Raw genomic sequence first — 13,758 nt, 5'->3', positions numbered from 1 at the left:
ATTGGTGCATCCAGAATGGCATTTAAGAATTTAGTCCATAATGCCTTCTTTAGCTGGCTCAATGCCAGTCCAAGCCTCCATATGTGGGATCTAGGTATCCTGTTCAAGTGTCTGCATCTAACAACTGGCCACTATGTATGGTTGCCTCCCCTTCTCTCATATAATACTAAAAGCATTACTGTACAAGTGCCAAGCATTTCACGCTTTGCTGACAGACACAGAGACAGAGTCCAGTTTATAGGCCTTATGCAGCAGCCGAAGTCTGTGAGCAAGCAGATTTCCATTAAGAAAAGCAAACCAAGCCAAAGGCTAATGTGGATGGATCAAAACACACTTTGAGCCAAATCACGAGGTCCTTGCTTAGGTTTTATGCAGTCCTTGCTCAAGCCAAAATCTTACTCCTGCAGTTTTGCATGAGTAAAGATGTCACCGCTTGGCCCGTACACTTTGATAAGGATGCTGCTGCTGCTGGGACTTTGGTCAGGGTAAACTGTACCAGAGGCTCAGAATGGATGGGCTGATGCAGAACCTTTGTGATCCGGCCATCTGTGACTACAGCTGCTCTGCCTGACGCACAGACAGTCTCTTGCCCAGGAAGCCAAATTTGAAACTTTATTTATTAAATGGCTCTTACAGGGACACACAGTCCTGGACCGTTCCATCCTGATGGCACGACCCTACTACGTAGGACACACTGAAAGCCCTCAAGACTAATAGGCCTAATTTGCCAGGGACAGGTCTGTAAATAATGCTTTGGTTAGTACTGCTTTAGGGACCACACCTGCTTTCTTACATTGTAGCATATATGTCAACGAACGCCACCATGCTAGGTGTAAATTTTAATAATTTCCCCCTTAAAATAGATATAGAAGATGAGGATGGCTTGGCGAATAATGTAAACTTGGAAGGTGTCCTCAGTGCGCTCTGAACAATTCATGCGCAGATACATAGTAAATTATTCATTGAGACTGTCTCCAGCTCTCTCCTCTTGTCTCCTTCCAGGTGGACTAAAATCCATGGAATGGGATGCACTTTGTTCTTTCCACAGCTATTCTTAGATCATTCCTGCCAGCCAAGGGGGAAGGAAGAGACCAACAGTGCCCAGTAAGCAGACTATGATGAACATCCAAAGGAAGATTCTGTCAATCACCATTGCAACGTACTTCCAGTCTTCCTTCACCTGGGAAAACAGAGAGGCAAGAGATGTTACTACGGCTCTTATGGTGAAAGGACAATGTCTCTTTTTTACCTAGACAGACAGAGTGCCTGTTTTCCATTCAAGCACCTCGTACAAAGGCAGGAATTAATTCGATTAAATATGACCAAGGGATGGATTTTCAGACAGTTCTGATATGCCTAGTTTGCACATGCAGTTACAATTGTGCACACACTGCATATACAAATAGCTCATTAGGCTTATTTGCACATGCAATAACCCATTTTCCATGGGCCACAACTGTAGGCTCAAATTAGGCAGAGGTTTAAACTGAGGGGAAAGGTTTATTTCTCCCCCTGCTTAAACATCTTCACTGAGGCATTAACACACCCTAATCTATCCCAGGAAGCCTTTGCTGAGTCATAAGTGAAAAAAGCCAGCAGGTAAGAGAAATAATCATGCCTGTTCCCTTTTGGCCCACTCTCATGTTGCTGTGGAAGGATTTACCCATCTTCTTCTCTCTGGGGAGGCCAAATAGATTTCTGTATGGCAGAGGAGGAGTTAATGTTCCTAGATGAACATTTCTTGGAATAAAGACCCACACGCACATCACAACCTTGTCTACTATACTGCAGCCATGATTCCCCCCCCCCAAAAAAGAGGTCTGAACAGCCTGTAAAGTCTTGATTTATATGGATGTGCCCATTAACATTTCCTATAATATTCTGCTTGCTATTTGATATTCTCCCCATATCTCAGGACTCAGGGCTGAAATTTGGCAGTTTGGCTTGTTGTTTGCTGTCAGTTGTAGTGCTGGTGACAGGCTCAACCCTACAACCCTAACCAATGAATAAGACATTAACACTGCGCTGCTTCTCATCCATCAATCTCAATGCACTTTTCAAAAGCGGGTAAGTGTAGTTATGCCCCTTTTCATGGATACAGAAACTGAGGCCTATTGAGGTTAAGTGATCTGCCTAAGGGAATGCAGCAAGTCATTGGCAAAGGTAGGAATAAAACCCAAGTGTCTGAAGTCCCAACACTCACCCTTCTCCACTGTCTTATATCTTTGAAGAGTTAAAATGATACTGCAGCATTATTTAAAAAGGGGAACAGAGTTAAGGTGGAGCTGAGTGCTTTGGAAAATTCCTCCCTTGGATTACCAGTGCTTTATCGAGCTGGTCAAGACCTATTTCAGGAAAGAGGTGTACTAGATACCTTCATGATCTGGTGAAGGGGACATGAGATCTTGCTTTGATTAACTTCAGTATTTACTACTTCATGGAACTAAACTATGGTGAAAAGAGCTGATTAATCAGTAGTTAATCAGTAACAACCCTATGTACATGACACTGTTTTAAAATAAATGTTTTTGCAAGTTGCTGTGAGCAATTATTAGTACAACTGAAACAAAAAGAGATTGGTAGGAGACCTTAAACGAGGTTGCTCAATGTTAAGGGATTCCTAAATTTGCTGGAAATGCTCTTAAGCAGGTTGAAGGTAAAGGAAGCTATTCCAGTGCCAACGGATCCACCATTTCAGCTGAGCAAGGATCATGGTTTCACTGTTTTAGTGACATCATAAATATCATTCTAGTTACCATGTAACACAATGTTATGATCTGGTATACAGCCAAACAAAACAGCTCCCATGAAGGCAATGGAGTCACTATGTTAAAACATCTCTCTCACCTTTTCTTTCTACATTAGTCATGGTTTCACAAGAGAGTTTTAGTTTGTCATAAGCCACGAAGTTTGCAGATAAATCATGACATGTCATAGACTGAATGAAAGTTTAAGTTTGGTGTGGAATACATTGCAATGTTTGTAGAGCTGGTAGAATTATTCATTTTAAATAAGTTACCTGCATTTAGCTCTTGTTTTGGCTCACAAATCCTTTGCAAACTAATCACGAATCTTCAGGTGTGTTTATAATTAATAAATGTTCACTGAATGGCTTATGCAAAAAAATTTCAGCCTATGGCACGTTCATAAACTGTTCATATCTCTGATTATTTGCTATTCCTATTACTTGCTTTTGTTGCCCAAATCATCCAGTATTACTTCTTCAATCTGAATGGACAACCAGCTTTTTACATAGGAGAATGATAAGAAGCGAATAAGAAATAACACGTTTCTTACATTGTTCTTTGTACTAAGATTCATGAAACGTCAGGGATTCATAAATGTTCTCACAAATGGTCACTGGAATATTTCCAAACAATGGTTAATTTCATCCCATTGTTAACAACAGATAGAACTCATCACATTTATTCACAAACATGTTCATAAATCACTTTGTGTCCTCTTTGCCCAGTTCCAATATTTTGTGACATCAGATGGTACAACTCTGCAATGAGATCATGGCATGTAATTCTCCAACTTGAGTCATTTGAGAAGAGCTGTTTTGTTTCCTCGTGATGGATCATCTCCCTCAAACAACTTTGAGTGGCCCTTTAAAATTAGTCAAAATACAGGTCAAAATCTGAGTGCTAGAGTGCACAGTTGAGTGTATGTTACTGATGATCCAGCCACTACAACAAAACACACACAAATAACTTGGATCACCACTGCCTACATTTTCATAGATTTCAGATCCCTTAAAAGGAATAAAAAACTTGCATGGAATCTAACATATATTTCGGTGACTATATATATTCATTCCCCAGGAGTCCGATTTAAATTGATATCAAGCAGTCTGCGAATAAATTCCATTGGGCAATTAAAATCCTTGCTCATACTCACTATTGAAATCAGTTCAAAGGGGAGAAAACAAAATATTTACATTTTATGAGGCGGAGTGCTCTGAACCCAATCCAGACATTATACAGGCCGGTTTTAACCCCAACCCAGACTAATAAACCTGACTCAGTGGCTAGGAGAGGAAATTTGGGTGGGCTCCAATTTTCGGGTGGATGGGTAATGACAGACTGTGTTAGTTCAGCTTCTCCCATGACACCACACTGTCTTCCTTGCCCTGGTGCCCCCAGCCACAGAACTTCATCTGCCGAGCTGTGCACAGGCATGAGCGGCTCAGAAAATGGCAGGGCAGAGCTGCCAGAGCGTAGCTTTCTGAAGGGCAGGCGCATAGCTCAGTCCTGGATTTCAGGTGCCTGAGTGATGCTCCTGGCCAACATAGCAGCACTAAACTCCTCTCAGATTTGGGTGGGCCTGGAGGCTAGGTGGATGGGTCATGGCCCACCCAGGCCCACCTGTTGCTACGCTCCTAACCTGACTAGAGGCAGATTACAGAATGTAACCTCATGAAGCAATGATTACTGAGAGGAGATGGGGCCTCTAAAGCTATATAATTCTCCTACGGTGCATGTGCCCAGTCCATCCACCAGACAAGTACCTTGTACACTATGCTGACAAATGAACATGACTGGCTGGTATGCTTGACCCACTGCTGTGGGAGGTCTGTTTAAAATGACATGCTGGTGATATGTAAGAGCAAAGGATGCAGAAGTAAAAGGGTGAAGCACCACAACGGAATTTGGTACAGATTGTTGATCAGATGGTTTCAACTAATTATATCCTTCCTACTCATCAATGGGTGAGTGGGTGTCAACAAAGCAGTAGCTATTTCCCCTCCCCCCCCACCCCAGCCTCGTCCCTGCCATTAAACAGGCCCATTTGAGGCGCAGTCCTGCCAGGTATTGAGCGCACTGGCTCTGATTCAGCAAAACCTCTTAAGTATGGGAGCTGTCCCATCCACTTCAATGGCAGTAGTCATATAATTTAAGCTAAATGTGCTTAAATGCTTTGTTGGACTGGGGCCAAACTGCTCAGCACCTTGCACAGTTGAGCTCTTAATGGTGGTATGATGGCTGTTTAATGCTCAGAATCACTTTCAAATACAAAATTGAGTGAGTAAGTCTTGATCCTGCAACTACTGGAAGCCAGGGCAAAATTCCCACTGAGTTTGGGATCAGGATGATAATTTAGACTATGAATTTCATTTCCCCCCCCACCCCCACTCCCGTCATTCATCAGTTGTCCACAAGCAACTCATGAGATTCTCTGATTTATTCACTATTTGATGACAGCCAATGTTGGACTCTGAACTGGATTGTGATGCTCATAGTTTGATATTCAACATTTGTCCTATGTGGGAGAGCTAGAGAAGTTCTGGAGGATTGTTTCTGTTTCATAATTTGATTTTAGATTTTAAAATCACAATTTTAGGTTGGATATTAGGAAAAACTTTTTCACTAGGAGGGTGGTGAAGCACTGGAATGGCTTACCTAGGGAGGTGGTGGAATCTCCTTCCTTAGAGGTTTTAAGGTCGGGCTTGACAAAGCCCTGGCTGGGATGATGTAGTTGGGGTTTAGTCCTGCTCTGAGCAGGCAGTTGGACTAGATGACCTCCTGGGGTCCCTTCCAACCCTGATATTCTATGATTCCGTGATTCTATGTCTTAGGTTTGTAACCAACAAAGAACAGATTTTGACCTTCACCATCCAATGCACAACTGGAAATCACTTTTAGCAAATATTCCAGCATCCAAGGTAAAAATGAGCTTGATGTAGTTGTGCTAGTAAAGCGTTAGGTGCGTGATTTGTTCCAGGAAAGAAAACATGAGGGGGTTGTAAGCAGCCTAATTGAAATTTGCTTCTAAAATTTGATTGTATCTTCACTGAATATTCAGCTCTTCTGGAAAATGGATTTGCATCAAATACGGTCAATTGGCATTCAGCACCACAGACAGCACAGAAGAGAGAAATGAGAAAGGATGAGAGGAGACAAAAAAAGAATAGGAAGAAAGGGAAATTAGATGTTTTTAACTGTGCTATAGTCTTTCCCGCTGACTGAAATTCCCCTTCAGCCTGCCCTGTATACAACAATTCCCATGCAGTACAATCTAGAGAGACATCACCAGCAACTTGCATACAGATGTCAATACCTGGCACAGAACCACTGATCTGGATTTTACCTAGATTTAACAGGCTCTCCCAAGGTTGAGGGAAAGGATTAGGGAATATAAAGTAGCTAGAGCTCCCCATCTAAGACTCCCTCCAGGTAAGAGGGAGTTCACAGGTGAACCTATCTAGCCAATTACTATGCCAGCTCCATTCAGTCCCTGGCATATGGGATTGGTGTGAGGAAGAGAGGGATGGCTGGAATGTTGATATGCTCCAGGAATCTCTATCTGGCAGACGGGCCATTGACTGTGGCATAAGTTAGAGCAGTCCCAAGAGTAACTGCTATACGCTGTTAGAAATAAAGCTGGAGGAAATTCTGCAACCCTCTCCCACACCAAATAATCATTCCAATTTTATTTTTAAATCACTTCATATCACACTTCCCTTGAATTTTCTTTCTACCATTAACCTTGAAATGAGTTTCCTGGCAATGTTGTCAAAATAGTGACTTTTAAGCAAATATTGCAGAACATACGCAGGAGGCAAATATTCAGTTCAGAAGTATGAGTATCTGTGCAGGAACTCTGATTCTAAGAGTCAGGATCACCCAGTTAGGATTCATGATCACAAACAATACCATGGGACGTACAAGTCACTCAGAACAGCTCAAATTTAGTGTATTGAATCCTTACAATGAAGAGCTGTGAGAAACCTGTAGGACAAGAACTAATGGAGACTTTAATGGACAAGTGATTCTATATTATGAATACATTTTGAGAAAAAGAAGGGTTTCTGCAGATAATGTAGCCCTGATTCAGCTAGGTACCTGATTATAAGCATCAGAGTGTTCCTATTGACTTCAGTGGGAATACTCGTGTATAGAGTTAGTCATGGTGAGTTTAATTACCTTGGTGGATCATGACCTTTATGAACAGAAGAAGCTGAAAAATGTGTTGAATACTCTTTTGGTTACAAATTATTCACTCATTTCCAACTGAAAATTCATTTCTCTAGCCTTTATGTTCTTTAAAGCAATCATATGCATTTATTTAGGTTGGGGGGGAAGGTTCTGAATATTTAAATAGACTGGACCATTAACTATTCCATGTTGCACAAACCAACCTATCATTTCCAAAGAAGAGGAACAGTATTAGAATCTTCAGCCAATGGAAAGATCTGGTGGTTTGAACATGAAGGCTCTTCGTCTAACCGTTTTTATTTTACTATAATACAGAGGATGGTTTTCCTGTCACAATATAATGCTACCTTCCAAAACACTTCAAACGTTTGTTCCTGAAACAAGTATCCTAAATAGTACGCAAAGAGCAAGTAATGCAGGCTACCAGCAGCGCACCATTTTGGGATACTAATTACTGGTAAAACCTTCATTTGTTCAGAGGAAATAGTGTATTTCTCAAGCAGAAATGGATATCACTGTGATAACATGAGTGTCTTGTGTTTCCAGACCATGCTGTTAATGCATAGGTGGTAATGAAAAGGCAACCTGGTTATTCTAGCTCAGGTTTGACATACAGCTTCTCTTCCTCATCACAGTCTGTAAGAAATCTGATGGCATTTCTATTATATACCGGAGGTATTCAATTTTCAGTCACTTCCCTAAGTGTGACTCTGTGCCTGGATTTGCATGCAGACACGTTTTGTAACAGACTGCTGCTTCCTACTTTCCCACTTTTCTTTAGATTCGAACACTTAATTAAATGAACTATTTACTTTTAATTTAGAAATATGTCCCTTGTGGCAATGATACTAAACAAATAACAGTTGGGAGTTTAAAGAGAAACTCTTTCTCCATTGCAAAGATGTTCAGGTCCCTAAAAATACTCAAGCATAGGTGCAGTGTCTCTGAAGTAGATAGGCTTGGGGCAGATGGTGCAATGTTTTGGAAAGTTAATTTCATGACAAAGTTTCAATGCTTTTGATTTTTTCATCTCAAGTCAGGATGAAAGTAAATGTTGAAATATTGGATGGTCCTATAGAATCCTCATGTTTCCATCAGCTCTACTCCCAAGAATGAATCTTCAGTTCACATTTGTAATATCTCTTTCTGCTATTTCCTTTCTGGATTCAGAACAAGAGCAAACCACAAAATCTATTGGGGAAGTGCAGAAAGTCAGTGGTGATAGCTCAGCTGCTCAACCCTACAAAAAACACAGGGGTACAGGTCTTCTCCACTAGTCCCTTCTCTTCTATTTTCTGAGGGAATTGCAAGAGTCGCTAAGGTGCTAAACGCTAGTGAAACACGCTTATTTATGTAGCAAGGAATAGAGAAAAAAAATAAAGCAACTTAACATAGTAGATTTGGCATCTATTCCCAGGGAAAGCTAAAGAATCAGTGGTCCCTAGGGTCATAGGTTTCCGATTTGTTTGAGTTCTCATGCTGGATATTTTTTAACCACTAACCTATTAGACTGGTGTGGTGGAATATTCATTTACGGAAGACAAAGCTGTTCTTTTCTCTAATACATTGACAGTCATGATGAGGCAGCTCTCCCCTGAAGATATCAGACCATTTCACAAGGGGAAAGTGTCACATGGCATCAGAGGAGAAGGCACGCACTAGTGGTTTTCATCACACACTATCTATAATGCAAATGAAAAGGATGGATTACAAGAGATCCAATATAATCACTTATTCAATACTATATTTATACTGACAAGCTTATAAAGAGATTTACATGAAATGGAAGGTACCATTGTTTTGGTAAAAAGTGGGGAATTATGTCTATTTTATTAAATCATGGGAAATATATGGGCCAAATTCTACTGATGTCAGTGGAAATACTTCTGATTCACATTGGAATACATAAAAGCAGGATTTGACTCGTGTAGTTTTAACTCACTGTGGCACAGCTGTGGCCCAAAAGAGAAGAGGAATGGTCCAGTGATTAGGGCACTAGCCAAGGACTTGGGAGCCCTGGGTTGGTGTCCCTGCTTTACCAGGGACTTCCTAGGTGACCTTTGGCAAGTCACTTAGGGCTACATGATGTCTTAGTCTGCACTAGTTGGGGTGTGAATTCAAGTGTGAACCACTGTTTCACACATTAACTGGCCCGTGTGGACTCTGCTGGTACACACTAAAAGTTCCAAGTGCATGTTAGTGTGGTCCTGTTTCAATACACACTAGGGAACTTTTACGGTGTTCCAGCAGAGCCCACGTGGGCCACTTAGTATGCAACACAGTGGTGCACATTAGAATTTACACCCCAGCTGAGGTGGACTATAGCACCATATAGGCAGCTCTGAGTCTTTCTGGCTCAGATCCTCAGAAATATTTAGGTTCCTCTCTCCCATTTAACTCAATGAGGTTTAGGCACCTAAATATCTCTGAGGACCTTAATGACGGTGAGGCACTCAGCTACTATGGTAATGTGGGCAAGGGGTATGAGGACATGTAAATACCAGAGGTAGCAATATTTATTTATTATTAGGATTCTGGGTCTTTGTCATTTATGTAACTCTGTGCTCAGCACTGTACAGGAGACAAATATAAAGCCAATCATTACCCCACGGAGCTTACAATCCAAAAGAGCTAATGGAGATCAATGTACAAAAGCACCACATGTTGCATTGAATATAAACCTTTAGACATTGACATCAAAAGTGTAGCCTTAAATGTATGTTTGCTACAGCTGATCAACTCCAGTAGCTTTTTCTACCAATGGATGAATTTTCTGGTTCTAGTTATAGCAAGTGATTTTTTCAGGTGATCTTACCCATCACATTCCATTGCCATCAACCCAGTGAAAGAACTACAACAGATGGGAGTTAATGTAGAATTCATGCGCATGAGAGGTTGCTACAAATAATGGCTTGACACAAACATAGGTTGTACAGGCTCTGGGTAAGCTTCCCACCTCAGATCTGTCCTGGCCTAACCATGCTATTCCAGTTCTGATCTTACATGCGGCAGTAGTTGGTTGTTTTCCCTGCGGAATTGTTCCAAATTCTATTATGTGAATAAGGAAATTATGGGACAAATCACATTTCTCTTGTGGCTTTAGCTAGTATTTACCCACATCTCCATCCGTGAAAGAGTAGAGGTTGCTTCCCCACTCCCTTGTCCCTTTGCCATAGCCATGTACGGAGAGTAGATGTAAAATACCAATGCTGGTCTTTACAATTGCTTTGCACTAAGTTTACATGGATGTAAATAATTACCCCAGGATCAGGACCATGGAGAAGCAGAGAAGCTCCTAACCTCACTGTATTACCTGGCGGTCATATTAATGAACTACCGTTGTGCTTCCCTTTTCCACATTATCCAGAGTCAACACTTACTAGAAGACAGGGGTGATAACTCCCTGTCTAACAGAGGCTTAGCTGCAAAGTATAATGCGGTCAAGTTCCCAATAAATGAGCAGCAGAGACTGCCTTTGAGTTCTCCTCCTTTTTACTTTTTATCTGATGCTTGCAGTGGTACAAGTTTTCCCTTCCCAGATCATAGGATCATGGGTTATTATGTTCTGCAACAGCTGGGACCTGTTCCTTTGAGGTGCTGAGCACCTTCAGCTTCCACTGAAGTCGATGGGATTTACACGGCCATAGCAGGTCAGAACAATGGTCTATCTAACCCAGTCGTCTGCCTTCTGACAGTGGCCAGTGCCAGATGTTTCAAAGGGCATGAACAGAACAGGTCAATTTCAAGTGATCCATCCCCTGTGCTCTAGTCCCAGTTTCTGGCAAGTCCCAAGGGTTAGGGACACCACAGCATGGGGTTGTGTCCCTGACCATCTTGGCTAACAGTCATTGATGGACCTATTCTCCATGAACTTATCTAATTCTCTTCTCAATCCAGTTATACTTTGACCCTTACAACATCCTCTGGCAATGAATTCCACAAGTGACTGTGTTTTGTATGAAGAAGTACTATCTTATGTATATTCTTAACCTACCACCTATTTATTTCATCAGGTGACCTCCTAGATCTTGTGTTATGTGAAGGGGTAAATAACACTTCCCTATTCACTTTCTCCACACTAGCCATGATTTTATAACTCTCCTATCAGACCTCCAGTTATGGTGCTCATCCTCTCATGGGAGGTGTTTAACAACTTGCAGGACCATAGGTCAGGTGTGTAGAACTCAGCTGAGTTCCATCAAGTATGATTTGCTTTCACCAAGTGTTCTGGTTCTTTGCTGTATCATTATAAAATGGTGTCCAGATCTCTTATTTACAGGCAAGTGAAGCTATAACTCTGAGCTGCAGTACACTAAGCTTAGAAACAATGGTTATTTTAACAAGACCCAGTGCCAGAGGAATAGCACAGTGCATTCCTAAACAAGGCCAATCTGCTGAAAGCTACATGGTGGCTGCCAAGGTTAAAAGAGGAATGACAGATGTGGTTCTCAACAATAAGCTACAATCGTCTCCTGTACGGGTCGATCATGAAATAGGCAGCAGCAACAGGGAAGCACTACTGACCTGAGCCTCAACCCTGCAAGACACGGCAGGCCCTCAGTACTCATTGGCTGGATCCCAAGAGTATAACTAAAGCTGGTTGAGATGTTTCAAAATTTGAAAAAGTTTTCCATAAAAATGTGGACATTACAAAGGGGTGGAAGGGTTTGTTTGACCTGCTTTTCAGCCAGTTCTAGTTACATGAGTTGTTTTGTCTGACAATCACAATGGGTGGCAGGCAACCAAATGTACTTACTGAGAAATCCGCATCCTCGGCTCTCAAGTGGTCTGCGATGTAATGGACCCCCTCCACTGCCAGCTTCAAGGCAGGGGACATCAGCAAAACGTGTTGCTCTTTGGTGCTGAGAGTTTTGGTTCCTTGCTCTGAAGAGCTGGTTGCCACATTCTTTTTACACTTGCATTTACACTGGGAGGGTTTGCTCTGGGGCTGCTTTTCATTCTGATGGTACCGCTGAGATGCCGGAGAGCCACTGGTCTGGCCGTTGGTCTGGGAGGACTCCTCTTGCAGATAGCAGTACTGGATGCTCCTGGATCTGCAGCGGATGCTCCCATCCTCTACTTTATTTGGGCTGTACATCTGCTGGACGCTTAATGATCTGCTCTTGGAGATGGATGTGGACTGGGTGTCACTCAGCGGATGGCAGGGGGGCTGCAGGGAGGAGCAGCTAGCCTGTGCTGGCTCTTGGTGTAGCACAGAGTACTGGAGAGAAGGTGACTTGCCGACAGTCTGGGGTTTGACTTGCTCCTCAAGATGGGCACAGGGGGAAGAGACGGGTGACGGTTCTTTGCTCTGAGGGCTGTCTGAAGAGCCTGTAGTAAACTTAGGTTCCACTTCGGTCTCAGACCAAAGCTGCGGAGAGGAGGCTATTTTGTGCATGGACTCAATCAGCTTCTTGCAAGAGTTCTTCACCACCGACGGCCGTTGCATGAAGAGGAGGCGTGGGATAACATCGAGAAAGATTCGCTTCACCCAGTCGGGCATGGTGTGGGTGCGGGGGGATCGGTGGTGCACGTTGAGCACAAAGACAGTGATGATGATGGACAAGGTGACAAATATCATGGTGAAAAGCAGATACTCTCCAATCAAGGGGATGACCAAGGAGGTGGAAGGGATGATCTCCGTAATGAGCAGCAGGAACACAGTCAGTGACAGCAGCACTGAGATACAAAGGGTGATCTTCTCACCACACTCTGAAGGCAGGTAGAAGACTAAGACAGTCAGGAAGGAGATAAGGAGGCAGGGGATGATCAGATTAATTGTGTAGAACAAGGGCAGCCTCTTGATAATAAAGAAGTAGGTGATATCAGGGTAGATCTCTGTACAGCACTCGTATTTCTTGATATTGTAATTGCCCACAGCATCGATGATGACCCATTCTCCACTCTCCCAGTAGTCCAATTGGTCCACATGGCTGTGCATGCTCACTAAGTCTATCTTGGCTTTGTCATAGGTCCAGGAGCCAAACTTCATGGTGCAGTTTTGCTGGTCAAAGGGGAAGAAGGTGACATCGATGCTACAGGAGCTTTTGTAGATAGCAGGGGGCATCCACTTGATTCTTCCATCATAAAAAAGGTGAGCTTTGGTCAGGTGGGTGATTGCAAAGTCCCCATCTGCACTAAGGGGAAAATCAGACAAAAAGGAAATTAGAATCCATTGCTTTAAAATTAGTTCACAGACCTTGGAAAATATGGCTCACGCTTTCAAAATTTCTGAGATGCTGTTAACTCCCTAACTCTTGCCAAATGTGCAAGAGGATATTTAGTGAATTCCAAGACACGTTTTTTTTTTTTGCATTGGCACATACGAGAGCTATAGTGGTGCATTATAAATTGGGTATGTGTAGTAAAGCAAGTGGGTTATGAAACCTATTTGCATACACAAATGTCTGATTTGCAGGTGCCAGCTTAGGCAGGCAAACGTCAGGTCTCACCTTATACAAATCAAGCACTTAAAATCAGAACTGACCAGGGTTTATGCTTTACAGTTCATCCAAGAAAGAAGCCTTCCAGCAGCCAAGTGCCCGCTACCACAACTCTGGCATTGGTTCAGACCAGACACAGAGAACTGTACCTACTTTTTAGTCAGTAACAACACCTCCTGCTGCACCTAGATTTTCCTTGATGCTCTTCCATCTACCTCCTGGCCAGGCTTGAGCTTGTAGGTTGCCTGTAAATCCTCCAGTGCTGGTAGCATCATGCCATCAGGTGGCATGGCTGCACACTACACAGAATGGGATTAATTGTGACGGTTGCTATATGGAAACCTTGGGAGAATATCTTATTAGCAATAGAAACCAAA

The 13,758-nt window shown here is 42.5% G+C and overlaps 1 protein-coding gene across 1 annotated transcript in view; it reads right to left on the bottom strand.

Moving 5' to 3' along the window:
• Nucleotides 1–501: 501 nt before the first annotated feature.
• The window catches only part of CHRNA4 (cholinergic receptor nicotinic alpha 4 subunit), a 33,463-nt gene continuing 20,206 nt past the window's right edge, over nt 502–13,758 (bottom strand). The window contains exons 5-6 of the mRNA XM_032766406.2: nt 11,695–13,075; nt 502–1,180 (exon numbers count right to left, since the gene is read on the bottom strand). Coding sequence (XP_032622297.1) covers nt 1,055–1,180; nt 11,695–13,075 — 1,507 coding nt within the window. The 3' untranslated portion in view covers nt 502–1,054. The remainder of the gene's footprint in view (nt 1,181–11,694; nt 13,076–13,758) is intronic.

Source organism: Chelonoidis abingdonii, chromosome 14 (assembly GCF_003597395.2).
Source record: "Chelonoidis abingdonii isolate Lonesome George chromosome 14, CheloAbing_2.0, whole genome shotgun sequence".
NCBI classification, from domain to species: Eukaryota; Metazoa; Chordata; order Testudines; family Testudinidae; genus Chelonoidis; species Chelonoidis abingdonii.
The sequence above is the reverse complement of the archived record's forward strand: the minus strand, read 5'-3'. Positions and strand labels throughout refer to the sequence as shown.